Source organism: Syngnathus acus, chromosome 20 (assembly GCF_901709675.1).
Source record: "Syngnathus acus chromosome 20, fSynAcu1.2, whole genome shotgun sequence".
NCBI classification, from domain to species: Eukaryota; Metazoa; Chordata; class Actinopteri; order Syngnathiformes; family Syngnathidae; genus Syngnathus; species Syngnathus acus.
In genome coordinates, this window is record NC_051104.1 from 1835518 (window position 1) to 1861341 (window position 25824).

At 47.9% G+C, this 25824-nt stretch overlaps 5 protein-coding genes across 19 annotated transcripts in view; 3 read left to right on the forward strand and 2 right to left on the reverse strand.

The window, feature by feature from the left end:
• Nucleotides 1–1274: 1274 nt before the first annotated feature.
• unm_hu7910 (un-named hu7910) lies at nucleotides 1275–11479 on the forward strand. 11 transcript variants are annotated; one of them, XM_037279244.1, is made up of 29 exons: nucleotides 1275–1465; nucleotides 2472–2555; nucleotides 2646–2892; nucleotides 2961–3014; nucleotides 3457–3630; nucleotides 3757–3801; nucleotides 3947–4015; nucleotides 7201–7251; nucleotides 7327–7512; nucleotides 7598–7633; nucleotides 7770–7814; nucleotides 7962–7994; nucleotides 8060–8092; nucleotides 8154–8189; nucleotides 8257–8313; nucleotides 8390–8470; nucleotides 8553–8633; nucleotides 8753–8794; nucleotides 8851–8936; nucleotides 9021–9107; nucleotides 9189–9339; nucleotides 9420–9556; nucleotides 9621–9719; nucleotides 9788–9877; nucleotides 10028–10168; nucleotides 10239–10374; nucleotides 10438–10529; nucleotides 10801–10934; nucleotides 11005–11479. In XM_037279244.1, the coding sequence occupies exons 3-29, from the start codon at nucleotides 2721–2723 to the stop codon at nucleotides 11153–11155; spliced, it is 2499 nt and encodes an 832-aa protein (XP_037135139.1). In that variant the 5' UTR covers nucleotides 1275–1465; nucleotides 2472–2555; nucleotides 2646–2720; the 3' UTR covers nucleotides 11156–11479. The 11 variants fall into 11 exon arrangements, with proteins under 11 accessions (XP_037135139.1, XP_037135149.1, XP_037135144.1 ...); XM_037279243.1 differs by lacking the exons at nucleotides 1275–1465; nucleotides 2472–2555 and having other exon boundaries at nucleotides 2564–2892; XM_037279246.1 differs by lacking the exons at nucleotides 1275–1465; nucleotides 2472–2555 and having other exon boundaries at nucleotides 2564–2892; nucleotides 10031–10168.
• On the forward strand, nucleotides 4649–6951 carry LOC119138971 (uncharacterized abhydrolase domain-containing protein DDB_G0269086-like). Of its 3 annotated transcripts, XM_037279256.1 has the most exons (4): nucleotides 4649–4982; nucleotides 5296–5343; nucleotides 5425–5469; nucleotides 5642–6951. In XM_037279256.1, exons 2-4 carry the CDS (start codon nucleotides 5328–5330, stop codon nucleotides 6607–6609), a joined length of 1029 nt encoding a protein of 342 aa, XP_037135151.1. In that variant the 5' UTR covers nucleotides 4649–4982; nucleotides 5296–5327; the 3' UTR covers nucleotides 6610–6951. The 3 variants fall into 3 exon arrangements, with proteins under 3 accessions (XP_037135151.1, XP_037135150.1, XP_037135152.1); XM_037279255.1 differs by having other exon boundaries at nucleotides 5425–6951; XM_037279257.1 differs by lacking the exon at nucleotides 4649–4982 and having other exon boundaries at nucleotides 5140–5343.
• A 503-nt stretch (nucleotides 11480–11982) lies between the features above and the next one.
• On the reverse strand, nucleotides 11983–15632 carry LOC119138972 (clavesin-1-like). The gene is made up of 9 exons (XM_037279258.1): nucleotides 15336–15632; nucleotides 14888–15001; nucleotides 14667–14766; nucleotides 14422–14592; nucleotides 14203–14321; nucleotides 13813–13987; nucleotides 13614–13724; nucleotides 13274–13497; nucleotides 11983–13123 (listed from the first exon to the last, which is right to left on the reverse strand). The coding sequence occupies exons 2-9, from the start codon at nucleotides 14926–14928 to the stop codon at nucleotides 13045–13047; spliced, it is 1020 nt and encodes a 339-aa protein (XP_037135153.1). The 5' UTR covers nucleotides 14929–15001; nucleotides 15336–15632; the 3' UTR covers nucleotides 11983–13044.
• Nucleotides 15633–15839: 207 nt separating this feature from the next.
• On the forward strand, nucleotides 15840–20126 carry riok3 (RIO kinase 3 (yeast)). Of its 2 annotated transcripts, none has more exons than XM_037280058.1 (14): nucleotides 15840–16141; nucleotides 16223–16319; nucleotides 16647–16768; nucleotides 17064–17206; nucleotides 17352–17459; nucleotides 17536–17645; nucleotides 17715–17858; nucleotides 17926–18053; nucleotides 18123–18305; nucleotides 18658–18817; nucleotides 18891–18971; nucleotides 19109–19198; nucleotides 19274–19387; nucleotides 19564–20126. In XM_037280058.1, the coding sequence occupies exons 2-14, from the start codon at nucleotides 16284–16286 to the stop codon at nucleotides 19702–19704; spliced, it is 1560 nt and encodes a 519-aa protein (XP_037135953.1). In that variant the 5' UTR covers nucleotides 15840–16141; nucleotides 16223–16283; the 3' UTR covers nucleotides 19705–20126. The 2 variants fall into 2 exon arrangements, with proteins under 2 accessions (XP_037135953.1, XP_037135954.1); XM_037280059.1 differs by having other exon boundaries at nucleotides 15846–16018; nucleotides 16231–16319.
• Nucleotides 20127–20429: 303 nt separating this feature from the next.
• LOC119139422 (cullin-1) overlaps nucleotides 20430–25824 on the reverse strand; it is a 29469-nt gene continuing 24074 nt past the window's right edge. Inside the window, exons 2-22 of one of the 2 annotated variants that reach the window (XM_037280052.1) lie at nucleotides 24878–25179; nucleotides 24615–24789; nucleotides 24366–24533; nucleotides 24220–24270; nucleotides 24058–24148; nucleotides 23730–23893; nucleotides 23498–23660; nucleotides 23294–23424; nucleotides 23108–23215; nucleotides 22939–23045; nucleotides 22779–22827; nucleotides 22576–22707; nucleotides 22381–22498; nucleotides 22239–22315; nucleotides 22048–22166; nucleotides 21877–21982; nucleotides 21723–21770; nucleotides 21541–21623; nucleotides 21370–21475; nucleotides 21023–21136; nucleotides 20430–20946 (exon numbers count right to left, since the gene is read on the reverse strand). In XM_037280052.1, the coding sequence (XP_037135947.1) occupies nucleotides 20866–20946; nucleotides 21023–21136; nucleotides 21370–21475; nucleotides 21541–21623; nucleotides 21723–21770; nucleotides 21877–21982; nucleotides 22048–22166; nucleotides 22239–22315; nucleotides 22381–22498; nucleotides 22576–22707; nucleotides 22779–22827; nucleotides 22939–23045; nucleotides 23108–23215; nucleotides 23294–23424; nucleotides 23498–23660; nucleotides 23730–23893; nucleotides 24058–24148; nucleotides 24220–24270; nucleotides 24366–24533; nucleotides 24615–24789; nucleotides 24878–25017 (2331 nt within the window). In that variant the 5' untranslated portion in view covers nucleotides 25018–25179 and the 3' untranslated portion in view covers nucleotides 20430–20865. Of the gene's footprint in view, nucleotides 20947–21022; nucleotides 21137–21369; nucleotides 21476–21540; nucleotides 21624–21722; nucleotides 21771–21876; nucleotides 21983–22047; nucleotides 22167–22238; nucleotides 22316–22380; nucleotides 22499–22575; nucleotides 22708–22778; nucleotides 22828–22938; nucleotides 23046–23107; nucleotides 23216–23293; nucleotides 23425–23497; nucleotides 23661–23729; nucleotides 23894–24057; nucleotides 24149–24219; nucleotides 24271–24365; nucleotides 24534–24614; nucleotides 24790–24877; nucleotides 25250–25824 lie in introns of both variants that reach the window. The other variant, XM_037280051.1, reaches the window with a different exon arrangement.

Consider the following 25824-nt stretch of genomic DNA (forward strand, 5'->3'; position numbering starts at 1 on the left):
GGCAACACAGGAGGGGAGGGGCGACACGAACAGAAACCATGGTAACCTAGACATAATAAAGCACCCGGTGACGAGACGTGACAGATATCAGTAACTTTAAGTAACCATCATTGTCCAATGTGTCTAACCTGTTTAAAAAATATGACAATAATTTGGATTTGCACTGTAATTACTGATATTCAGTAAAATACACCATGGAATCAAACAAAAAAGAAATTACCTCATACAATGATTTATTGACAGCTCAATCTAAACAAATTAACGTCTGCCGACAGTGTCTGACACATTTGAGTTGCAAATGTGAACTGAGAAATTGCAGGCTGCGCTGCATCAGTGCAGGTGTTTCTCATCTTTTCGTATTCTGCATACCTGTGAAACAAAAGCAAAAATATGAATGGGATGTACTGTATAGTCTGACAGACATCCAACATGCAACATAGTATATGGTAAAAAAGACAAAAATGTTCTTTGAGGCTTAACTGTAGTTTTTATTTATTAACTTGCTCCATATTAAATCATATTTACTTAATTCAGTTTCATCATCATATTCATTGCATTAAAGCTATATATACACACACCTATTTAGATCAATGAAAAGGACTTACTGGGCAGAATGGCTCTTCAAATGACGGACAAAGTTTGAAGTTGTCCTCTGGCTGTCTGAAATGTTTCTGTTGCATATCTTGCACTGTGCTGTCCGTCTTTTGCCGTTATAAAGGTAATTACGATAGCCGAAGGTGATGACTCGCGGTACCGCTCCCGCTGACATGTTTGTGCATGTCTGATGTAATGGGGAGTGATACTCCAATAAACACGTTAGGTACGTAGAGCGGGCACGACTAATTGATTGACAGGGTAGTGATCCAATCATGACAACGCCATTCTCAGCCTGCGCTCCTACCGTGTTATCGATATTATTTTTTTAAATGTATTATTAATTTGATATTCAAACTGAAAACATAAACTAAATAACACTGAAGTCATTCAAGTCATCGTGTCTCAAGTCAAGTCCCGAGTCTTTAACTTCCAAGTCCAAGTCGAGTCTCAAGTTATTTTATTTTTTGTCAAGTCACAAGTCATTAAAACAGCGACTAGTCACAGTGACTCGAGTCCCCATCTCTGGTGTCTACTCCTCTCCTGCCACGTTTTTTTAATAGTCCAAATAATGACAAGCTTTCCATGAACATAATTGGTTCAAATCTTTTCGAGCGTGCCCACTTGGCTGTTCCCCTTCACCGATTGGCTGAGCCCATAGCCAATCATAGTTAGTGTTCTTAGCGGCATCGCTGGTATCCAAGCTAGCAGCAGCTTCATCCATCCTTCTCTGTCGTAACAAAATCCCCCAGTGTCAATCAAAGTCGCTGTTAGCTTAGCTTGGAAGGTGTTGGCCAGTTGATATAAATATACCGGTGAATTTACGACGCAATGGCTCCGAAGAAAAATCCCAAAACGCATTCCAAGAAAGGTTGGTTTTTCTGACCTACTAGCGAACGAGTCGTCGCATACTCACTTTGCCATTCTGCTGGTTATGGAGCGTCGTATCTTTTCTGGTAAATGCACGTAAAAAGGGACAATAACATGTTCGTGGCATTAAACTAGAAGAATCTATATTTTATTTGTCCAACATGTTTGTGGCACTTAAAACACTGCTCACGCGTTGCCATGTCCTGGCTGTGAAAGCTACAACAAGATTATCTGGTATCGTCCATCTTAAAACTGCATTGAAGTAACACTACTACGTAAATGTACATATGTAAAGCATTATTTACAATCTATTCGTAGAAGGTCATTAGTTAGCTTTTTGATGCTGCCTAATTTGCATTCGAGTAAGAGAAAATTCAACGTGATGCTTTTCTGTGTGGATTTGGTTGAGTTGAGGGCATTTTGTCAGCTGCCTAAAGATCCACAGCACGGACCAAATAAATGATCAGCACGTGTCCTATTTTGAAGCTTTTGCAAACTTGCGTGACCGCAACATTCCTGGAAGTCAGCCCGTGAATGACGTCAGGATTATGTGCTTATGGTTCTTAGGAACACTCTTAGCTGAGGATAACAAATGAATTAATATACATTGATATGATTAAATCATAAACATCTCTCTCTTCCCTGTCGTGCATTTCCCCAAATCTAGTATTAATTAATGGATAGTTTATTTCACACAAAGTGATTTATGTGCAAGCCGCAGCCAGACCAGTAAAAATTGGGCGTCTTTTGACTTTAAAGTTTACATAGACTTTAAACTGGGCCCCAGTGTATCCTGCCAAATAATAAACGGGCAAACACTCAAACGACTACAACTTCTATGAATGGTTTAGAGTTCACTTCGGCCTTAAAGGAGGTTTGTGGTCTACTTTATTGTCTTCTATGTATGCTAAAGCAATAAATCTAAACGTGGCCCAAGACTTTTGCATAATATTGTATGTCAAGGTTGCTTGCCTCACTTTGTCCTCTGTGGCATCTTGCACACACAGAAACACAGAGCATTGCGGGGTTTGTCGGCTCTAAGAATAGTGGGGGATCAGGTTCCGGACCTCACAATTGGTCGTGCGAGAACGGTGAGGAGGAGGCGCTTGGTTTTGTCCTGATGATTGAGTCGCCGCCATCCTGCTCGTTTGTCACTTCTCGTCTCGTTGTGGTCTCTTTGGAAGTTTCCTTCTCATTGTTTGGATCATACACGTTCAATGTGCTAGCTTGACGGGTCGCTGGAAAGGTTTTGCTCCATGCAGCGCTATCGCCACTATGGCGCCTCCGCCCCCTCCTCAATCCCCTCGGCAGCGCCGGCGGAGGAGGCCCACAGCACCCAGGAGGCGCTGAACACTCACGAGGACGTGTATGATGAGCAGGGGGAACCGATGGTAACAGAGGAGGCTTTGGATGGCCTCAAGAAGACAGGTAGGACCGTTGAACTGGATGTTGGTTCCGCTGCGTCTTTTCCGGGTCAATTGATCTGCTTCTGCTAGGAGGAGCCAGTGTGGAGGAGGCCGCGGCCCCACATCAAGCTCCTCCACTCTCCGGTGGGTGGCGACCTTCGGGTTGGACTCACTTTGGTTCAGCATGGGCCCGTTTGCTTTGGGTTGAATTTGACTGGGCTTTGACCTCTAACATTTGAGCTATCTGTGTTTGTGCTTGGAGATGACGCTGACATGATTGTAATGTTTGAAGTTCAGCTGCTACCCGAGGAACAGCTGTTGTCGGACCCGCCCCGTCGGGTTGGTGTTAAATGTGTTCCCGGGTCACTTCGACCTCTGCCTTTTGGAAAAAGGTGCCACCCGCGGTTACTAAGAACTGCCAAGTGTGTTAAATAAATGTGTGCTATGGTATTAACCAGGGTGGACTGTGATTACTTACCAGTGCATTTTTCTCCCAAAAAAAAAAAAATCAAACTGAGCAATAAACTGAATGAATGTCTCAGTGGTGTGTTTGACATGTTTTGTGTTTGTTGTGGGTCATCCGCAGAGTCAAAGCCACCGCCAGCCGAAAGCAAGAGCAACAAGAAGGCGGCAGGAGGAGACACGGGGGGCGGAGCCAAGTATTCCGTGTTCACCTGGTTCGCGGTGCTGGCCCTGCTGGGGGTTTGGAGCTCGGTGGCCGTTGTCTACTTTGACATCGTCGACTACGACGGCGTCATCGGTAAGCCGGCCGCACCGAACGTGTCCGAAGTTATTTTGAGCCCGCAAAGAAGGAGAAGAAGACACTCGGCTTTGTTTCCTGTCCTCCTCATCTTGTATTTTGTGTGTGTGTGTCACCGACACGCAGCGCGAGCTCAGGAGTTCCGTATGAACTTTTCACAAGTTTTACAAGGTACACTTTCAACATTTCAAAGCGTACTGTCTTCTTTCTTCTTTTCCTTCTTTTTATTTTTTTAACTTCATTCAACATCATCGTTCCAGACCCACAAACGCAACGCGTCACGTTCACCGTCGTCTTCTCTCTGTTTGTGCTGCAGGGAAGCTGACGGCCTACGACACGGACGGAGATGGCGACTTCGATGTGGAGGACGCCAAAGTCCTGCTCGGCAAGTCCCCCGCTAATCTTTTCCTATTTGCGTCCTCCGAGGTGGTTCACAGGTACGTCGTAGCATGATAAAATACCTCCCAGAAGGTTTCAGAGGAACAGGAGACAAAAGTACGGCGTCGCGCCATCATGTTCAATTCCGATATAGCGAACAGGAAGTCAGAGGACTTAGTGATGTGGAAAAAAAGGAAGTGGTGCTTGTTGGCTGCTGGCTGCGTGAGCGACGACTTTAACTCCCTTTCCTTCTTTCCCCTCCAATCTCATCATCCTCTTTTATTTGATGACATCACTCACTTCTTCTTTTCAAGTTACCTTCCATCCCTCCCTCGCCATCTTCTCCTCTTCTATTATCACTTTCTCTCGTCAGGCCTGACCAAAGGTGGCGACAGTAGCGCGCCAGGCGAGTCTCTTGAGGAGGTTGTAAATATTTTGGCGGAGGAAGGCTCTGATTGGCTGTATGGCTTCTTCACCTTCCTCTGTGACATAGTCAGCTCGCCCGTAGAGCAGGAAGAGGAAGAGGAGGAGGAAGATGAAGAGGAAGAGGCAACAGCGGCGGCCAGGAAGGGCCAGCAGGGCAGTGCTTCTTACCTTGACGACGTGGAAGTCAAAGGGGTCATACTGGACCTTCAGAACCAATAGGAGGACAGCAAGCCAGCCTGAGGACCTCATGGAGGACGTGCTTGGCAAACTGGATGGACAGAAAAACAAATACAGTTTATTTATGGCAAGGGTGGGGGGAATTATTTAAGTTGACCTTGGACACAATTTAACCGAGTAATTAAACAATTTTTCCTTACACGCAAATATGATCAAAGGTCCATTTGGATCCTTTTATTTTCTCCCGTTTGACAGGCAAATCTCAGGTCCCGTGAGGTGAGAATAAGCCTCACTTTTTTGTTCTTTGCTGTTTGTCGCTTCAGATGACAGGAAGTTAAAAAGCTCTCGCCGGAAGCAGGCGTTGAGGAAAGGTACACGTGTGAGCACCTTGACTTGTCCTGCATGTTGTCTCCGAGCGTGTTTCGTGTGCTTTGTGCTGAAAGCCAAGGCGAGCCCTTTTGTTGTGTCATTTTGTGCTTTTAGTTGTCACGGTAACATGACTACCGGAAGCTGCGGGAACTCTATTTGAGTCGAGCTTTTGGCGCCGATTATTGGACTTTGACTCTGGTCTTGTGTGTTTGCATTTGAAAAGCTGCATTTTCAAGTTTGTTTGATAATGTTTGGAAAAATTGCAGACACCTCCTTTATCTAGTTTCTGAAAACTTTGTACTTGTGTATGTGAAGCACTCCAGGAAGTTGACGAGGATCCCGATGAGATGGAAGAGAGCGAAGGTAGCGCTGGGTTGTGCACGTCACTTGGATGTTAGCATCTTAGCAGCAGCTTTTGTTTTTGTTTCCCGTTTGGCGTCCCAGATGAGATTCCAGAAGAAACAACTTTGCGGAAGAACGGAACCCGAGGTAGAAAAATTGGACCTGCATCCATGTGTGAACGTTGCTTTCAATGCAGTGAATGCTAACATGTTTAGCATCAAGTTGCACATCGACTCCCCCCTCACTCACCATAAGTTTGGCTCTGCTAACACTCCCCTGATCGCCAGTCGTTCCCTTTACGAGTTCATTCCAACTACAGAACTTCCTATCCGAGACGAAGTGTTGCGCTCCGCCCTGCGAGAAGAACTGAGCACCATCAACGAGAAAACCGAGGCCAAGCGGATCGCCCGTATCGCCCTCGCCGAAATCGAAATCCTCCTGGCCGACCGAGACCAAGGCGAGGAGACGGCCTGGCAACTCAAGATGAAGACGCTGGAGGTCACCCAGGAGCAGCTCAAGCTGGAGAAGGAGAGGATAGGGCTGGAGAAGGAAAGGGTGGAGGTGGAGAAAAGGAAGATGGAGGTGGAGAGAGAACGGATGAAGTGGGAGAAGGCTGAGAGGGAAAGGATGGAGCGGGAGGACGTGGAGAAAGAGCAAAGGGAGCAGGAAAGGATGGAGCGGGAGAAGGAAAGGATTGAGTGGGAGAAGGCCAAGAGGGAAAGGATGGAGTGGGAAAAGGCTGAGCGGGACAGGATGGAGACGGAGAAGGCGGCGCAAGAGCGACTTGCGTTACAGAAAGCAAAGCAAGAGCGGGAACAGCTCGAAAAGAAGGAGAGGGAGCGCGTGCTTCGGGAACAAGAGGCCGCCAAGGAAAGGGAAGAGCGGGAACGCTTGGCCAGAGAGAAGAGCGACCAGGAAAGGAAGGAAAGGGAGCGACTCCAGAAAGAACAGGTGGCCAAAGAGCGGGAAAGGCTTGAGAAAGAAAAGATGGAACGGGAAAGGCAAGAAAAAGAGAGAGCGGAGAAAGAGCGCCTTGTTAAAGAGAAAGCTCGACTGGCTCAGGAGAAAGAGAGAGCGGAGAAGGAGAAGACAGCCAGCGAGAAGGAACTGCGGCTTTCCCGCGAGAAGGCCGCTCGGGACAAGATGGAGGCGGAGCGGCTTGACGCCAGGAAAGCAAACAGCAGTCAAACCGGCGAGGAGAAAAGTCAGCGAGCCGGCGTGACGGCGGTCAGGAGGGACAAGGGTGTGGTCGCAGACAAAATGGCTGCCAGCGGCAGGAAGAAGTAAACTCTTCTTGGACTCTTTTTGTTTTGTTTTTATTTGGGGTTTTTTTCCAGCTCTGTCGAATAAAAGTAGTGCTTTGCCACCATCTTGTGGGATACATTGGGGCACAATATAAGAAATAAACTTTTCTGGTTATGCAATCAAATGGTACTACAAAATTGTAAACCCATCGGGAGCGATTCCCAACACAACCAATCAGATGCTTTTGTTGAGGTCATTGATTTATTTGTGTTGTTGTTGTTCATATGTGCTGTAAACTCCGCCCCCATCTCTATTTCTGGAAAGTATTTTCCTCCAATGTGACAGCAAATGTCAAATAAAACTTAAACTGTTGCCATCTTCTTATTCTCTGGTCTCCTCCCATATTCTAAAAATGAACACTGTCTATGTGAATGCTCGTCGGTCTGTTTGGGTCTCGCGATTGACTGGCAACCAGTCCAGTCACACTTTTCGAAAATAAATTCCACACTTACTGTGAACCACCTCAGCTGCGCTTCTCATGTCATGCTCATACATATTCAAATTAGATAACACAAGTCACATGACACGTGAGCAGTTTGCATATCTTTGTCACATTGTCACATTTCCAAACAGGCCTGAAAGAAACTCCAAGCCAGCGGCAACCATCTGAAGAGCAACCAGCGGGTGAATATGTTGCTACCGCTACAAATGAGTCCCGTCCAGTATATTTACAAATTCATTCCATCATTTACGTGCCAGAACCCGCTGAAGATCAGGCGAGCAACCGGCAAGCCGCAGAGCCGGCCGAAGAGGAGTCAGTGGAGGCGCATACGGAGGAGACCACAGCTCAGGACTTCAGTGTTGAAGAGCAGTCGACCACGCAACCCGAGGACGAGTCGGTTGAGGAGCACCCCGAGGAGAGCGCGACAGAAGACTCGCCAACAAGTGTGTGATGCAACAATGTGCTTGTCCACTTGTCTCAGTGCGTGTCATGACACACTTCCTGTGCGTTTGTGCATGTGCATGTCAGTCTCTGAAGCTGAAGATGTGGACTCTGAAATCCAAGGTTTGTTCTAGACCCTTTCACCATCTGCTTCATCACTTCTTCAAGCGGAAAACTTCTTAATCACTATTTTTTTCTCCCTCTTCTTCTTGATACGTGCTTGTGTGTGTATATATACACGTATATGTGTGTCCTCCAGCTGCTGTTCCCCTGCCTGCCTTTGTAGAAGAAGACTTTGTAGCTGGTGAGTCCATTTTTTTTAAACACTGTCGTGAGAAATGAATATTTTAAGATAGAAACAGTTTGTAGTTTTTTTTATGTCAAAAAATAAAAATTAATCAAATTCAATTCAAAATCATTTCAATGGGGACACATGATTTTTGTGCCGCAGATGATCCTCGAGGAGACACGGAGCTTCCTCTTGGTGTGTATTTATTTTTGTCTCTTTTGTCTTCCTCCATCGTGACGTCTTACCTTGATTTCTTTCAGAGGAGGACGTGGACGCCATCGACACAAGCGGAGGTGAGTGAGGATCTCAAGCTGGATTTTGAGAGCTGTTGTTTCAAGTGTGTTTTGCTCGCAGTCCTGGTGGAGGAGCCGTCATCTCAGGAGACTGTTGGTAAGACCGCAAATCACCCCAATGCTAGTGAAACAAACCCAAACTGTTTTATGTGTTTGCGCTCAAGTAGAATCTATAAAAGATTTGACGAGCTCCAAAGTGACTCAAGAAGAAGAAGAAGGAGGTATTTTTTTTTAATTTTCTAACTGATCCAGATTTGATGTTTGTTTTCCCATAAGTAACTTTGTGTTGTGTGTCAGAGCCAGCGGTGGAAACAGAGCAGTTTTTTGAACCTGTAGAAACACAGAGCGAGAACACAGCAGAGAGCAGCACACCAGCCGGTACCACAAAGATGTCTCATAACAACAACTGTCAGTGCGGATGAAGCCGGCCGGTTCACTGTCCTTTTGTTTTGTGCATCAGAGCCGCCGTTGGAGGAGGAGAAGCAGTCTGAGCCGGTTGAAGCGCACAGCGAGACTGCTGGAGGGAGCAGCACGCCCGAGGGTAAGCACGCCAACACCATCATGTCCGATGATTTGAGATGAATAAAAGTCGACTAGCAAGTTAGTAGCCCTGTGTTGGAAATGTACGACCCGCTGACAGTCAGATCCTCTTTGCCACAGAAGCGGCGGACCTCACAACTGCGGAGAAGCCCAAAGAAAAAGGTAAAAAAGCATCGCGTATTTTTTTCGAGTTAGTACAAATGTCGCTTTCCCTCCAGCCAAGAAGAAGAAAGCCAAACTGCTCAACAAGTTGGACAAGAGCATTAAAGCAGAACTGGATGCTGCAGAGAAGCTTCGCAAGAAAGTGCGTGACAGGCAGGAAGTGACGGGCGGCGCCTTGGACTGCGCTTGACGTTGCTTTCTTGCGTGTGCGCTTGTTGTGCGTTAGGGAAAAATGGAGGCGGCGCTGCAAGCATTTGAGACGTTGGTGCACCAGCACCCGCAGAGCCCCCGCGCTCACTACGGGAAAGCGCAGGTGCTCATTTCAATGACCACTTGTACTTTTCAAGTTTGTAGTCAGCCTACTCAGGTTTGATTGATGACTTCAACCACGCAGGTGGAGGACGACCTAGCCGAGAAGCAGCGCAGCAACGACATGTTGCAGAAGGCCATCGGCAGCTACGGAGACGCCGCAGATCTTCCGGACGCCACCCCCGACCTGATCCGAGCCGCCCTCAAGAGACGAGCCGAGCGCCAGCAGTTCCTGGGTAAGCCACGCCGTGGGTAAAGATTTGAAGACTGCAATCCTTCATGGGAATTAAGTCTTTCTAAAATGTCCTCGTGTCAGGCCGCATGCGTGGCGCTGTGGCCACGCTGGAGAAGTTGGTGCAGATCTTTCCAAAAGACATCAGTCTGAAGAACGACCTGGGCGTGGCCTACCTGTTGCTAGGCGACAACAAAGGTGCCAAAGCGATCTACGAGGAGGTGAGTGACGTTGCCTCCTTCTTCTTCTGTTCTTCTTCCGTAGTCTCACTGGCGCCATCTTCAGGTTCTGGCGGTTGCCCCCAGCGACGGCTTTGCGAAGGTTCACTACGGCTTCATCCTGAAGTCTGAGAACAAGATCGCAGAGAGCATTCCTTACCTGAAGGTATGTGAGAGCGTCAGTCGGGTTTTGCGTGCCGACCTCCACCATTTGAATTTGCTTCGGTCCACCAGGAGGGGCTGGAATCAGGAGAGCCCGGCACCGATGACGGACGTTTCTACTTCCACCTAGGAGACGCACTGCAGAGAGTCGGAGACAAGAGCGTGAGTGTTTGTGCATAATGCAAGACATTAAAGGACCAACGATGCCCCCCCCTCGTTTATGTTAGGGTAATGTAATGAAAACATATTATTCTTGTCTTGCTAATGATGTGTGTGTGGGTGTGGGTGTGCGTGTGTGTGTGTGTGTCCCAGCAGGCCTACCACTGGTACCAGGTGGGCCACGAGCGAGGGCACTTTGCGTCCGTGTGGCAGAGGTCACTTTACAATGTGGACGGGCTTAAGGCGCAGCCCTGGTGGACCCCAAATGAGACCGGATACACCGATCTGGTGAAGGTAGGACAGCAGGCTGAATTTAAGCGGATATTCTTCCAGTTCAGGACTCAACTGCACTTTTTGTGGTCAGGCACTGGAGAAGAACTGGAAGATGATCCGGGACGAGGCCATGGCCATGATGGACCAAAACACGGGCCAGTTTGTACCTGAGGAGGAGAACCTGAGGGAGAAAGGAGAGTGGGGCCAGTACACGCTCTGGCAGCAAGGTCCATTTCTTGACTTCTTCACCTCTTCACCCACATGCAGCTAACCAACTCATTTGTCTTCAGGGAAGAAGTCTGGGACGTCCTGCCAGGCTGTACCAAAGACCTGCTCGCTACTGGAGAGATTTCCCGAAGCCACCGCCTGCAAGAGAGGACAGGTAGACCCTCTCGAGATTTCAACGTGTCCTCAATTCACCTCAGTGGCTTGTGTATGTGCATGTGTGTAGATTAAGTTCTCAGTGATGCAGCCGGGCACGCACGTGTGGCCGCACACGGGCCCCACCATCCTCAATTCACCTCAGTGGCTTGTGTATGTGCGTGTGTGTAGATTAAGTTCTCAGTGATGCAGCCGGGCACGCACGTGTGGCCGCACACGGGCCCCACCATCCTCAATTCACCTCAGTGGCTTGTGTATGTGCGTGTGTGTAGATTAAGTTCTCAGTGATGCAGCCGGGCACGCACGTGTGGCCGCACACGGGCCCCACCAACTGTCGACTGAGGATGCACCTCGGCCTCGTCATTCCCAAACAGGGATGCACGATCAGGTGCACGGACCAGACCAGGTAATCGTCACTGAACCACTTTGATTTTTTTTATTTTTTTATTCTCATCACCACTGATTATCTCTCGTAGGGAGTGGGAGGAAGGCAAAGTGCTGATCTTTGACGACTCCTTCGAGCACGAGGTCTGGCAGGACGCGGACACCTTCCGCCTCATCTTCATCGTGGACGTGTGGCATCCGCAGCTGACGGCGTCCCAGCGGCAGACCCTCAGCGCCATCTAGACTGACGCGCTCAGGACACTGAAGGTTCCTCTGGGTGATACTACTGACTTGAGCACACCCACTTCCACACCTCCACACACACGCAACAAGCAGGGCTTAATCCTCAATTCGGATTTTGGGGTGTAGCCGTTCCCGACAGTAATTATGACCACAGTTAACCGGCGTTTGCCCGCACTCAGCAACCTTCGTGTTTGTAGCGTTGATTAGCGAGAGACTTATTGTGTGTTTTCCTGCTAGCCCACTTTTTCCTTTTGTATGATCACTACAACCAGCAGATGTTATCAGAGATTCTATTTTTATTAAAAATGACACCAGAAAATCACAGTGTTTTTTGTGTTCTTGTTGTTGTTGTTGTTGTTGTTTTTTATGTCAGCCGGTCTCAATGTCTTGCTTTGCGCTTGACTCTTCAGGCTCTCATTGAGCCTCATTGGCTTTCTTGGCCAGAGGTGTGTATTTATATTTATTTATATTATTTTAACTCAAATAAATAGCTACATTTATTTCATTTAATTACAAAGAGCAGTTAGTAGCGTAATAAATAATTTTACAAACTTAGTTAAGCATTTTTGTGTGTGAACATTTTCTTAAATAGTAAAATGGACCATTTTACATCTACATTTAACATTTTTTATATGGAATAATCATTTTATAGTAAATATGGTAGAAAAATAGAATCACGATAGACATTAAAATCATTGTATTTCCCGTCTGTGCATTTTAAGAGTCAGACGTGCCTGTTTGCCCTGCACTGCTGTCTGAATGTCCACATGCTGCTATGGTATTTTGATTTAAAAAAAAAAAAGAAGAAAAAAAGAAAGCAGCACACGTGGAGGTGTAAATGTTTACTAGTTACATTCTGCAGTAAATACATGAGAAGAAATGAGTGTAGCCCTGATGTCGAGTGGCACTGCAAAAAGCTTTTCATCCGACGAAAAGTCTTTTTTGTAGCGCGGCAATACATGATCGATACAATCTTTAAATACGTTCAAATTCAATAAAAACAATCTTTCTCTTTAGTGACATTTTGGCATTCGGTGTGTGTGTTGAGAGCACAATACTTGAAAGCATGAAAGGAGGGAGCACTTTTTCTTTCTAATCGACATGCACGTAGCGCTCGGTTGTTCTACGCGTGCGACATTATCTTGATTGGAAAGCTTGACCCAAAGTGTTTTCATTCATATTTGGCGATAAACGCGAGCAACCATAGCGATAGCGAGTTTCCTCAGCGACGACAATCATGACGCTTTAGTTCACACTTGGACGAGAAGTTCCCTGTTTCTTTCCATCAAGTCTTCCGATTGACATGGCTAATCCAAGCAATTGAGCGGGCGACGCTAACAAGAGTGCTAACGCTCTGATCATCTACAAAGATTCCCAACGTTCATTCCCGACTCCCTAATGACTATATGGGCATTTTTACAAGAAAGACCATGGGACTAAAACGATGAATCGATTACTCGCCGATAACTATGTATGCTTATTTTATTTATTTTTATATTTGTTTTCAAATCCAATCAAATATGTACCTTGGCTCAATGAAGGTTGGGAACACTGAACTACAATCACCACGATTGATTGATTGAATGAATGAATGTCAGTGCGTCATTGTCACCGATGAACGAGATGATGAAGATGGCGGTGAGCAAACATTCGCTAAAGTCATGACGACCTTTCCTGCGTTTCCAGCGTGGGGACACACAAACATGAAAGCGTGTGTGCGCGTTAGTGTTTGTGTGTGTTTGCGTATGTGTGCAGCATAAACACACATTTGGGCTCAGAAACAGGAAGTCAAAGTTCAGCTGGACGGGACAAAACAACACGTCAAAATCCAGCAATTGTGTGTAAGTGCGTGCGTGAGTGTGTGTGCGTGTGAGTGTGCGCACGTGTGTTCAGTCCAGGGCCAATAGCGGAGTGCTGGTGTCTCTGTCCGTCTGTCGCAGCGTGGCGGGATTGACCACCGACTGAGACCTGTAGCACATAAACGTCACATTGTAGTCAGGTCCATCATCAGATGGCGGTAAAGCACTACTTTGGTCCAAATGAAACGCCTCACATTAACATAGTTCCTTGACACAAGGAGGCAATAAAAGGGCGAGTTGTTGCATGGAGTGCCCTCACCTCTTCATGAGCTCCTTGTCCGCACCTCCCCCGCAGTTCTCTCGGACGTGCAGGGCGTCATAGGTGAGTGTGTACTCGGTTTCGTCCATATAGTCAGGACCCAGCAGGGTGCGCGCCCACATACCCATGTCGTACGGCGGAAGCGTACCCCCGAACTCGGACGGCAGACACTCGGGCTGAATGAGCTGATGGAGCGAGTTCAGGTTGTTTCCGTGGAGAAAAATCTGTGCCGTAGAATACCACAGAAGAAGATTACATATATGGACAGCTATCTAGCTAGCTAGCGAGATGAATGGCAAGCAGAGAAGAAAGAGAAAGAGAAGGGGGCGTTTGCATTCACCCGTTTCCTGGTTTTGTCTTTGAGGAAAGGCTTGATGATGGTGAACATGGCGTAAATGTACCACGGCTGGTTGACAAAATGGATCCCTCCGAAACGGGCCGGGAAGCTGTCCTGAGGAAAATGGCACATTTTGTTGGAAATTGTAAAAAAGTCAATCAGGTCTACTTTTGTCTAAACGAAGCGGCGCTCGGCGTCTGACCTGCAGGCCTTCGATGGCTAGCTTGAGGATGTTGGGCGTGAGTTTGGAGGCCTGCTTGAAGGAAAAGTTGCTCCAGTCAATGATGAGCACAAAGCCGTTGATTTGCAGCTCGGGCTTCTCAATCAGAACCTCCAGCGAGAGAAGGATGGCCCGCAAGATGTCTGTGAACGAGTTCCTGGACAATGGAAAGCCCGGACCGCCATTGAGTCCACATCCTTCAAGTCCTGATCAAGAGTGAACTAGGACAATCTTTGTCCTCAACAAACTTGATGAAATAATTTTTAAATATTACAATGTGGATGTAAATTTAGATAATAAGCTAATGAAAAGTTTGTCTGTTTTTTAAAGTTCAAGAATGTGAATGTCATGTTGCCATGACGATGCGTTGACCTGCTCTGGTCCCAGTTGGAGGCAAAAAGGATGAGGATCTTTCGGCCGTGTTGGTCTGGGTTCTCCAGAACGCCTGGGAAGCCGTCCATCAACGCTCGCTTGATGCCGGGGTCGTCCACCTGACACACACACACACACAGATTACACTTCCTTTTCATGACCACCTTGTTATTTTGGAGACAAAACAGCATCCCGTTTGGAAAAGGTGTGCGCATGGACCTTGAAGCTCTGGAACATGTCGAGGTTCTGCTGTCGGAACTGAAAGTATTGCGCTAGCAGCCGGAATGTCTCCACCGGGTCAAACTTGCGCGCTCGGAGGAAGCGAAGGATGAAGTCGTCGTCTGTACGCAAGAAGCCGATGTCTGGACGAGTCACGATCATGTCACGCACCTTGCCGTGGTGAAAACACGCAAGGGTCAAATGTCAGAGCACATAGGGACAAATAAGGGAGTGGTCACCAGTACCTGTTGTATGTTCTGGTGTAGGGTGTTGGGGTTTTCGTTGAGCTCAAGCCGAGCCTTCTCGGTGACGTCGGCGCTGAGGCTCGCCAGGAGCTGTGACATCCTGTCAGCGTTTTGGTGTTAACGAGTGCTCACTGTCAGCACACACGCCTCATCTGACTGCTCAACCAATCAAATCAGCCGCCACGGGTGATGTCATCCACAATGGTTCCGATGCTGCTTACGGTGCATCCCTCCTGTGGCGTGCTGTCATGGCGGCGAACATTTTCACATCATGGGCCACTAGTGATGTCTGTTGCAGGTTCAAAGGTCAGTTAAGGCAGCTTGGTCTGCTGGTTCTGACAAACAGACAAAACAATATTATATTTTACATTATATATCAATACTACAATACTCGTGCTGTATGCTGGTCATAATGTACAGCTAAGCTCCAACATATGATGCAAGAAACATATATATATATATATATATATATATATATATGTGTGTATATATATATATATATTATCTATGTGTATATATATATATTATCTATGTGTATATATATATACACATTATGTATGTGTGTGTCTATATATATATACGTATATATACATACAATACATAATGTTTTGTATATATTGTAGTAAGTGTGAATAAATGATATTTATGAATATAAATATAAAATATTACTGATAGAATTAGGTGTGTTGTGTGTCGTTGGTCTGAGCGCCTCCGGCCCTTCTAAGCTGGTCCTGATGCTGAGGACGCTGTCGGCCATCACACAAAACAACAAGAAGAAGGAATAAGCGTGGGGAGAATCCAAGAAGACAAAAACAAAAAAACGAAAAATAAACAAAGATTAAATGTTAATTTCCGACGTCCCCGCTGACATGTGAACGTTCGATGAGGGAGAAAAAATGTGCGGAGAAAACGTCAGGATCAGGATGCTCTAATTTAGCGTCCTATTCTTTCGCGACATAACACTTCCGGTATACACTTTCACAAGAAAGTCCTCCGTTGATGAAAACTTAAAATTCAATGTCAGCCTGTCTATCTATCGATATATCTATTGATGATCAATCTATCCTTAGTCCAGATGCCTAATTGAAATTTATTTGGAAGGTTTCTGTATCTGCAGTACACTGTACTGTAAAATTCAAGCGGTTTACTGACGTCATCGATTGGAACGTTTATAATGACGGTGACGCATTTCCGGTTGATCAAAGGTTCTTTTAATTCGCAGCACACTTGGTGGCTAGGTCATTTACTAACCATTTAATCAACTTTTTACAAGTAGTCTTTTTTTTTAATCACACACACATTCACACCGTCATACGCGGTAATTGAACTCACAGTGTCGGCACACAAGACAGGCAAGTGTACCCCTACCTACGCCATCAGCGACTCCCGCAAGTCGTCTTTTAAGCGTCTCACGGTGTTTTCCAAAACTTTCGTTTGCTTGTCACGACCTGCTTTGATTTGATTTGTTTATTTCGGTAAGTACATAAACAACACACTTATTACAGATTCCTTGGTTCTTTTGTTGTGTTAATTTCACTTTTTGTTGACCCACCTAGCTTCGCAGTTATCCACTTAGCTTCGCAGTTAGCCACCTTCAATCGAACCGCAAATCAAATCATGGATCAAAGTGGAGTCACTGCTCACAAACCTAAGGTAAGCCCGTGTTTGGAATTTATAGTTTTAGGTGAGCTGTCGGATAGCCAGTTAGCTTTTTAAAAGGAAACCAATGTGAACCAACAAATTGTTGTCAGTATGGCCTCCGCCGATGACGTCACCCTTATTTTTAACGCTTGGTTACTGTACGACGTCTTCGACACTTTTTTTGTCCACCTTTGACATTTTGCCGGTGCATCTTGATTTGGCTGGAGCATACGTCAACAGAGGCTAAGGTTGAACTTCTTACTCAGCCTTTTCCCTGACTGACAGCAGAGAACTGGTCGTCTTTCCAACGTAAAAGTGCGGATCTGTGTTTCCTTGCAGAGCCCGTGGGGCATGACGGCGACAGTGCCGGCCGTGTCGGGCTCCTCGCTGGCGGATGTGATGAGCGAGCAGCTGGCCAGACAGCTGGAAGAAGAAAATCACAACTTTGGCTGCCTCACTGAGTGAGTTGGCAAATAGCATACGTTACACACGTCATACGTTCTTGATCAATACTACTGGACATGCTACAATGATTAGCATCTTGATGATAAAGCCAAATCGCGTCTGTGTTTGTGCTATATTAAGAAATAGTTTCAATCCAAACATGGTAGCCATACATAGTACGACAGTACCTAGTTACGAGACGGTCTTTGTCAGTCTGTCTTATACTGCCCTCTGGTGGCTAAAAAGGTTAGAGCAGGAGATGCATCACAATGGCGGCGGCTTGCTGTCCAAAATAACATCGTATTTGTTCAGCTCATCAGGTGTTTGGCTGAGCGACGACTCTGCCGAAACGACCAGTGACCTGATGCTGGCTCAGATGCTTCAGATGCAGTATGACCGAGAGTTTGATGACCAGCTGCGTCGAGAGGAGAGGAAGTTCAACGGAGGCAGCAAAGGTAGCGGTGGCCTCTTAGCAGCAAACATTCCAGTTTGGATAAAGCCAACTTGATTGGTTCCAGCGCAAGTAATTCATATGAAGCTTGCACAGAAAAAGTGGTTCAACAATTTAGTTAAACTGGTCAATTGTGTGTGTTTGTGTAGTCTCCATCTCCTTCGAGAATTACCGCAAGGTTCATCCTTACGAGGACAGCGACAGTTCTGAGGACGAGGTGGACTGGCAGGACACCAGGGATGACCCCTACAGGGCAGGTAGCGCCACTGCAATGCTACGGATACCTCTGGAGTGTACATTATGCGCACTATGTTTGATTTTGTTTTTTGCCAGCCAAGCCTCAGACCGCGCCCAGGAGAGGTTTTGCCGGGAAAGGCAAAAACATCACAACCAAACACGATGCGGTGATGTGTGGCAGGAAGAACACGGCACGCATGGACAACGTATGGCACGGTTTGTTAACACAACACACACCAAACAAACAAAACAGATGGATTGTTGTGTGTGTCCAGTTTGCTCCTGGGGTGCAAGTGGGTGACGGTCTGGGCATGGACCTGAAATTATCCAACCAGGTGTTCAACTCCCTGAAGCAGCACTGCGTTAGCGAGCAGCGCCGGAGCGCCAAACTGCACGAAAAGAAAGAACACTCCACGGCCGTGAGTCCCCCGCCACAAACCGGCCACCGTTTGTGTTGCGTCTGAACGGCTCCGCCTCACGGTTCAGGAGCAAGCGGTGGATCCCCGCACTCGTCTGCTGATGTACAAGATGGTCAACGCCGGCGTGTTGGAGAGCATCAACGGCTGCATCAGCACCGGGAAGGAGTCGGTGGTCTTCCACGCCAACGGAGGAAGGTGAGACGCCTTTGCGTGCACTCCCGCCTCGTACATGTTGAACATTTGTGCGCGTTTGTGCGTGCGTAGCCTGGAGGAGCAGCCTGTCCCGGACGAGGTGGTCCTGAAGGTGTTCAAGACCACCTTGAACGAGTTCAAGAACAGAGACCGTTACATCAAAGACGACTACCGCTTCATCGACCGCTTCACCAAACTCAACCCTCGCAAGATTATTCGCTTGTGGGCCGAGAAGGAGATGCACAACCTCAGCAGGTCGTTTCCTATTACCGATATCAAAGTGTTCAGACAATTTAACATATCAAATTTAGCATCTCAAAAAAGTCTTCCTTAATCAGTCTAAAGTCGAGTAGCACAAAACGGCCACCGGGGGCAGCCTTTTTGAATAAGCGTTTTCATGTATCCCATGTACAGTCGTGACAAACACTCTCAAATTGCAAGTTCCATAACCATGTGAAAACATGTTTTTCTCATATTCTTGCGTTTTTTGTAAGTATTGAAAATGGTTTTTCCCCCCTCATATTCTTGTGTTTTTTGTAAGTACTGATTGATTATTTTTTTAAATGTGAGGAATAATACACAAAACACATGAATTTTGGTTTGCCAGGATGAGGAAAGCAGAGATTCCTTGTCCGGACGTGGTGGTGTTGCGCAAACATATCCTGGTGATGTCATTCATTGGACAAGATCACGTCCCTGCGCCCAAGCTCAAGGATGTGATGTTAAGCTCTGACGACATGAAGAAGGCCTTCCACCAGGTCTTAGAAGTATGTATCCATGCACACACACTAACATACATGTGGACACACACTCTTCTAATGTTGAGGCTTGTGTGTGTAGATGATGCAGAAGCTGTATAAGGAGTGTCATCTGATCCATGCTGACCTCAGCGAGTACAACATGTTGTGGCATCAAGGAAAGGTAACTTTGGTTTTCTTCCCTTTGTCCTTTTTTTTCCCCCATATTTCAATTTTGTCTATTTTTTCTTAGTTATCTTGTTAATGTTGTCTTTTATTTTTCTTCCCTTTCTCCCTAAACCTTTGCCATGTTTGTTGCAGGTGTGGTTGATCGACGTCAGTCAGTCGGTGGAGCCCACGCACCCTCACGGCCTGGAGTTCCTCTTCCGAGACTGCAGGAATGTTTCCACGGTAACAATACACATGCACTATTGTTTCTGTGTGACACACACACACGTGACTTTTTTTGTACGCGCGTTTGTGTAGTTCTTCCAGAAGCGAGGAGTGAGCGAGGCGCTCAGCATCTTCGAGCTTTTCAACGCCGTGTCAGGACTCGACATTCCCATTGGTGCGGAGAATGAGGCAGAGTTTGTTGCTGAGGTAACTTGCACCCATTTTCACGCACTCTCGCAATTCTCTGTGAGAAAATGTGAAAAAAAGTATCTAATGTGAGGGTATTTTTAAGTTAAGTTCTTTTGTTAGTTGAATTACATGTGATGGCACGTGTGGGTAGACTGTACTTAAATATGGCGTGGTCCTGCTTTGCTGTGTTTCAGATCGTAGCATTGGAGAAGAGGAATGAGGACCACGTGCAGCGGCGAGGAAAGAAAACGTTTGCTCTGGCGTCCACAGATGACGAAGAGGAGGAAGAAAAACAAGAGGCCGACCCTCCTTTACGGACGGACGTGGACGACTAGTTCAGTGTTCGTCCGTTAAATGGCCCTTGCGGGTCCCCCTCGCTTCTTCTCGCCGCCACAATGACGACGATGTGAGAGAAAAATGGCTCCGCCCACAGACGGCCCCCACCGCACCTTTGTCTGGATGCTGCTTATTTTGACACCCTGCGCTGAGGAAGCTTATCTTGTCTTCACACTTGGTTGTGTGATGTGCATTTGGGGGCTGCTGTGTGTTTTGTTTGAGGGTGAGGATGATGAGGATGAAGACAAAGTGTGTATGGAAGAGATACACACAGAGTTGTTGTCTGTGGGACGAATGAAATTAGTGCTCGTTTCATTTGTCACTCCTGTCTTTGGTTATCACTTTTACTGGCAGGCATGCCAACTTCTTGCCTTGTCCTCAAAAATGAAACATTAAAGGATGAACACAAATTAAATCAGAATAGCACCCAGTCTGTGGTACATTCTCACCCAAAAACCTTTATACGTCATTTGTTTACAGAAAAAAAGCCTTACTATACATTTTTCCTACATAAAAAAACTTACTATTAATTTTTTATGAAAAAAGCCTTAATGTAGATGGTCATTTTTTTTAAAAAGAAAACAAGCCTAATTAAACAATTATAGGGTTTAAAAGTACAATTTTAATATTGGATTAAGGTTTCTTAGTAGCGTTATGACCTCAGGGTGGGCCTTCAGTGTCGACTTGCAGTGGGCAGCAGCACCAATACAAAGTTGGACAATGCTTACGAAACCTTTGAGTCGTTTATTTCTCACACATTTAGAAAATGAAGCACACTATACAAACGTCCTGCGCGAGAGAAGCTGGAACATGCAGAAACCTTTGGATATGGCTCTCGGATTGGCTGAATGCTTGCCATGAGAACGAGGCATTCTTCCTCTTAAACTCTGGGCCTATTTACAACGTGCGCAGGTGGTGGTGGGGGGGCTTGGGGGGGGGTCATGTGTTTAGTTCCTTCATGACAGGCAGGAGAGCCCAGAGTTCAGCCTCCAGTCGGCAGGCAGATGCTCAGCAGCTCTGGTGTGGCACACGCACGTACGCACGCGCAACGATTCGCCACACATCATGAGCCAAACTTTGTTACTCACAGAAGAAAAACAAGAACACACAAAAAATAAAACTGAGGCAATGTGAGGGGGTGTGTGTGTGTTGGGGGAGTCTCATGCCAAGTAGCTGTACGTGTCCTTCTCGCCGTCCACTCGCTCCAAGTACTCCTTCTCGATCAGGATGTCGATACATTTCTGTCCACAAGGGGGAGACGGCTGTCAGCGCTTTGCATATTTACCACTGGCAGGAAGCCATGTAGGCATCGGGCACCTTGATGACGGGCACGCGAGGTTTGAAGCGAGATGACAGCTGGTTGAGGACCTCGGCCAGCAGCTGCTGATGCTTCAACACCTTGCGCATCTTCATGATACGCACAATGGCAGCCTAACATGCACAAACACACACAATTTGATTGCAAAAGCTGAAACACACACATACACACAAGCAAACACACACCAAAATAAAAAAACTTTTTAGGGTTAGTGTGTGAGTGAGTGAGTGAGTGAGTGAGTGAGTGAGTGAGTGAGTGAGTGAGTGAGTGAGTGAGTGAGTGAGTGAGTTAGTGAGTGAGAGAAAGAGAGCGAGTATGACTGAACGAGAGAGAGCGAGCGAGAGACCTGAATGAGGAGCTTGCGGTCCTCTTCGATGTTCTTGTGCGTGGTCTCCTGCTCTTGCTTCTGCTCCGTCTTCATGGGTACGTTGATGTTGACACGCAACTTTTTGCTACACACAGACACACACAATTACAACCAAGTGTTGGCAGAAAGATGAGCAGGAAGTAGTCTGACTTTTTGTATCCCAGGAAGAGCTTGATGACTGTGTCAGGTTTGAAGTCCACCTCGTCCACATTGGCGTTCTCGTCCTCCAGGACCTGGCGGATGGACAAAGGTATTGACGGACGCAGGCGAGCGTGTGTGACGAGCGCTCGCGCGTGGGGTGTGGACCGGACCGCTGGCTCGACTCGACTCACCAGCAGTTTGGACTTGAGCAATATCTGCAGAACTTGAATGAGGATGTCCTGAAACAGAGGAGGAAGAGCGAGCCTTGAAACGTTTGCAGCGGGCAGATGACATGACAATGGGGGCCACAGAAGACATTTTGCTTTGGCTGAGGCTTGCTGGCACCGTTTTGATCTGTGTGCTGTCAGAGAGCTGCTGCACGCTGTAGCTGTCCTCCGTGTTGTACTGCAGCAGGATGGCCATCTGGAAGGTGGAGGCCTGCAGCGTGTACCTAGGACACAGCAAGACACAATGACTGGCTTGCCGGGACGGCGGACGTGCGGGCGGGAGTTGTACCTGTTCTTGAAGCAGTTGGCCACCAGCTCGCCTTTGGACAGGTGGTAGAGCCACGTCAACTTCCTGCCGCTGTGTCTGCTGGCGTAGAACGCCGTGAAGCGCTGGTAGCTTCTCTCCAGCTTGAAGGAAGACACGCGTCAGTCAGGAAGTCAGAGGGCCACTCACCTCATGCACGTGTGCTTGCTTGCCACCTCAGAGGGGAGCGCAAAGGTACACGACTGCTGGAAAGGCCACGAGCCAGAACTCAGAACTTGAATACTGAAGTCCACTGAAAACACAACACATGAGCGTTGTGAGTGCGTTCGTGAGTGTGCGAGCGTGCGTGCCACTGACAATCAAGTGGTTCCGAGTTGGTGAGGTGTTTCTTGAACTGCTCATTGAGGTCCTTGCTGACGCCGATGTCTTGGAACATCCTCTGAAGTTTGGATGTGTACTCGAAGCCGCACGCTTGCTGCAAAAGCGCAAAGATCACAATGAGGAGGAGGAGGAGGAAGGAGAAAAGGACGAGGAAGACGACATGGGCGCCACCTTAAGTTTGGAGATCATGCTGGCCTCGGCGTCATCGCTGGCGCTGTTCTGGTGGACCAAACGCTTGGCCAGCATCTTGGCGTAGAACTTCTGGAAGACATCCTTGTCCTCAATGTACTTGAAGACCACCATCTGGAAGACAGGACGAGACGGACGCGTCTTTGCAAAGGCCGGCAAACGGCACGGCGTCATGGCGGCCTTACCACTTGGTTCAGCGTGTCCTCCAGCTCCGCCTCCTCGGGGTTCTTCGAGCTGAGGAGCGTCAACAGGTTGGAAAGAAAACCATGCAGAGAAAATAATCAATCACGGGAAAATGTAAAAAAAAAAAAAAAAGAAAAAAAAAAAAAGGTGACGCGTGCTGACCTCTTCTTGAGCAGCGAGTCGCAATATCTCGCGAGCAGCTCGGGCGACTTGCTGGACGACTGCGCCATCCTGGTGACGGCGTTATTGTTGATGAAGCGGCCGCACGCCTGAGAGGAGCAAAAAGCGTCACGAGGCGACCGGTCCATTCAACCATCTACCCGGCACTGACCTTGTCCAACGCCGCCACGAAGCCGGCGTCGTTGTTGAAGGCCGACATGACCAAGGCGTTGTACTTCTTGTGCACGTCCAGCGTGGTCTGCACGTACACTTTGGGGTCCTGAAAAACACACACACCACAAAGTGAGGCGAGAATCCGCTTGCTGTGCGGGTGACGGACGTGTGCCTGCTGCCGTACGTTGAGCGCCGCCTCGCCACACTTCTCGATGGCGGCCAGGCCCTGGTTGTGGATGTGAGTTTCCAGAAGCTTCTTCAGCTCTCCCAGGCCGTCCGTGATGCGAGACACCAAGTTGTACATGCGCCCCAGGTCTGAACACACACAGGGAGAATAAAAATTAAAAAATAAATAAATTTAAAACAAAAAATTAAAACTTCAGCTTACCTTCATTCTTGTCAGCATCCAGAAGATTCTGGAACTCCGTGTGAAAGATTTCCAAGTGCTTCTCGATGAGGACCTGCTCGCACTTCCTGGCCAGCTCGTCCTGCGTGGACTCGTGAAGGTAAACCTGCACGCGTCGCTGCTCCTCCAGCAGCCGGGCCTCCGCCTGCCGTCCAACGCGTTGGTGATGTCATTGGCATTGTTGCCGTTGCCGCCGCCAAAAGTGCGTGCGTACCTTCTTCATGTACTCTGTGACAGGGTTCTGCTGGAGGAACTCGGTGCTCTCACGCGTGTAGAAACGTTCCGTGTCCGTCAGGAACTGGCACTCAAAGTATTCCTTATAGACGGACAGCGTAGGCCCTTTGGCGAAGGCGTCCTCCTCGTTCAGGCCCAGCTCAACTGTTTCACATTTCACGTTCATGTCCAAAGCGATGACGGGAACGATACTTTGGTAGAAAGTACTGACATTTTTTTTTTTGGTGTGTGGAACATTATTCAAACTGCTCTTACAAATGTGACCTTTAACTTATGAGGGGAGTTGGCGACAGCACAATGCGACCCACCGTAAGACTGGACGACGCCACTGATGAGGCGAGTGTTGATGGTCTCGCCGTTTCTCTCGCGCTCGATGAGCTTGAGCACGGCGTTTGTGACCTGCCGCACACATTTTGAGTCAGAACACGGCAGAAGTGAGCAAATCTCAAAGCGACAGCGTGCGCACACACCTGTTTATTGAGGGGTCGAAACAAGCACTCCCTCCAGGTGACCAGGGCCAGCTACGAGGAACAACAACAGTTGACGTGAACGGCGGGCGACAAAGAGGAAGCAGAACACAAAGCCAAGCCAGCCACAAAAGGTTGCTCCTTCTGACCGAGTAGATCTCGTAGATGCCCTTGCGTCCCTCGTCGCACTCCCGCCGAACCCAGTGGCGGTTGAGGTAGGCGCAGATCCCGTTGAGGACTTTACTGGAGAAGCGGTAATCCTCCCACTGCTGAGTGTAGAACTTGAGCACGCACTCGTCCATGAGGTCTTCTCCGTCCTGCCGCGGCACAAGAAGAGAGGCAAGTTGCCGGCGTTGTCCGGGCGGGCGGGCGAGTGCGGAGAGGCGGCGCCGACTCACCTTGAGCAGGCTGGTCAGGTAGTTCTTTAAGAACTCCTTGAGCCTCTTGTAGAGCTCCAGGCCGACAAACTGGGCTCCGCCCGGAGTGGAGGATTTTTTGGAGGGCTTGCTGGGGGGCGCTGAGCCCCTGCCCTGATTGGACTGGTGCACGCTGGTGCAGTAGTTGTATACGTGCCTGTCGGGAGAGGTTAAGGAAAGGCCAAGAGGAAAAAAAGAGATCTAGAATAAAAGGAGAACGAGGAGGCCTGCTGGCTTGTGGATACGTGTACAGTTCCATGTATCTGGACTTCGCCATGCTCTGCCTGGTGTAGACCTGCTGAATGCCGGCCCGCAGGTCATCCCAGATCTGGTCCAGGCCAATCTGCTTGAGGCCGTGCGGGTTTTGGGTCCGGTTGGACGACATGGCGGCGGCGACGGCGGCGACTCCTGCCGACGCTTCCCTGGCGCTGCTGCCGCTCTCCTGCGACGATGCGGACGGGGCGACGTGGGGCTCTCAGTGTGCGCACTCCATTGTGGGGGTTGGGGTTGGGGCACTGGTGACGAGATGGGCGGGGCTGCGCTCCTGCTGCGCACGGGAAAGTGGCGACGCGTGCCCCTCCTTCAGCGCACAGCTTTTGCGCTTGTCACCAGATCACCTGCCAAGAAAAACTGTCAACTGAGGGCACTTTTGGGAGGCCAATGCCCTTTGAATTAAATTTGTGCATTGGTTGCAGACAAACATTTCCAAGAAGTTGCATTAAAAAAAAAAAAAAAAAAAGCTAGGTAAAAGTCCTTCCATCCACACAGGGTGTTAAGTAGGAAGTCACAGAAGAAATTCCAAGGACGACTTTAAAAAATATCGTTGCCGGCGGGTGCGGAGGACACCTGAGTTATGCGATCGACTACACATGTTCTCGCCACTCAGCTAATATCCAATAAGTCCACAAAACCCCGCGTCAACGCCACTTCCTTTTGGCGCTACTCGATCCGTCCAGATCCTGTATGTGGACCAGCATCTACTGGGGAGGACAAACCAGGGAAGCTACAGCCGTTACCACGGCAACAAGGGAAGCTGCCAGACCAGGGAGTGACTCACCAACAAAGATTGGAAAATCAATGAAACACTTTGTTTTCAAATTGTTTGACTCGTCGCGCAATATGTTAACTTTTAAGAGCATTAAAAAAAAAAAAAAAAAGAGGCTAAGCGTGCTTGCTTCGATTTGATTAGTTG

What these genes read in the sequence shown, in the direction of transcription:
- LOC119138972 (XM_037279258.1), bottom strand. Translation starts at nt 14,928, where the DNA reads ATGTTCGCCGCCATGACAGCACGCCACAGGAGGGATGCACC. An exon ending in CGCCACAGGAGGGATGCACC is followed by an intron (nt 14,767 to 14,887) that starts GTAAGCAGCATC and finishes AAACGCTGACAG; the next exon opens with GATGTCACAGCTCCTGGCGA. An exon ending in TAGCCATCGAAGGCCTGCAG is followed by an intron (nt 13,725 to 13,812) that starts GTCAGACGCCGA and finishes CATTTTCCTCAG; the next exon opens with GACAGCTTCCCGGCCCGTTT.
- LOC119138971 (XM_037279255.1), top strand. Translation starts at nt 5,323, where the DNA reads ATGAGATGGAAGAGAGCGAAG. An exon ending in TGAGATGGAAGAGAGCGAAG is followed by an intron (nt 5,344 to 5,424) that starts GTAGCGCTGGGT and finishes TTGGCGTCCCAG; the next exon opens with ATGAGATTCCAGAAGAAACA.
- riok3 (XM_037280058.1), top strand. Translation starts at nt 16,284, where the DNA reads ATGGATCAAAGTGGAGTCACTGCTCACAAACCTAAG. An exon ending in TCACTGCTCACAAACCTAAG is followed by an intron (nt 16,320 to 16,646) that starts GTAAGCCCGTGT and finishes GTTTCCTTGCAG; the next exon opens with AGCCCGTGGGGCATGACGGC. An exon ending in TTCCACGCCAACGGAGGAAG is followed by an intron (nt 18,054 to 18,122) that starts GTGAGACGCCTT and finishes GTGCGTGCGTAG; the next exon opens with CCTGGAGGAGCAGCCTGTCC.
- unm_hu7910 (XM_037279244.1), top strand. Translation starts at nt 2,721, where the DNA reads ATGCAGCGCTATCGCCACTATGGCGCCTCCGCCCCCTCCTCAATCCCC. An exon ending in GTCATCTCAGGAGACTGTTG is followed by an intron (nt 8,190 to 8,256) that starts GTAAGACCGCAA and finishes TTTGCGCTCAAG; the next exon opens with TAGAATCTATAAAAGATTTG. An exon ending in AGGTGCACGGACCAGACCAG is followed by an intron (nt 10,935 to 11,004) that starts GTAATCGTCACT and finishes TATCTCTCGTAG; the next exon opens with GGAGTGGGAGGAAGGCAAAG.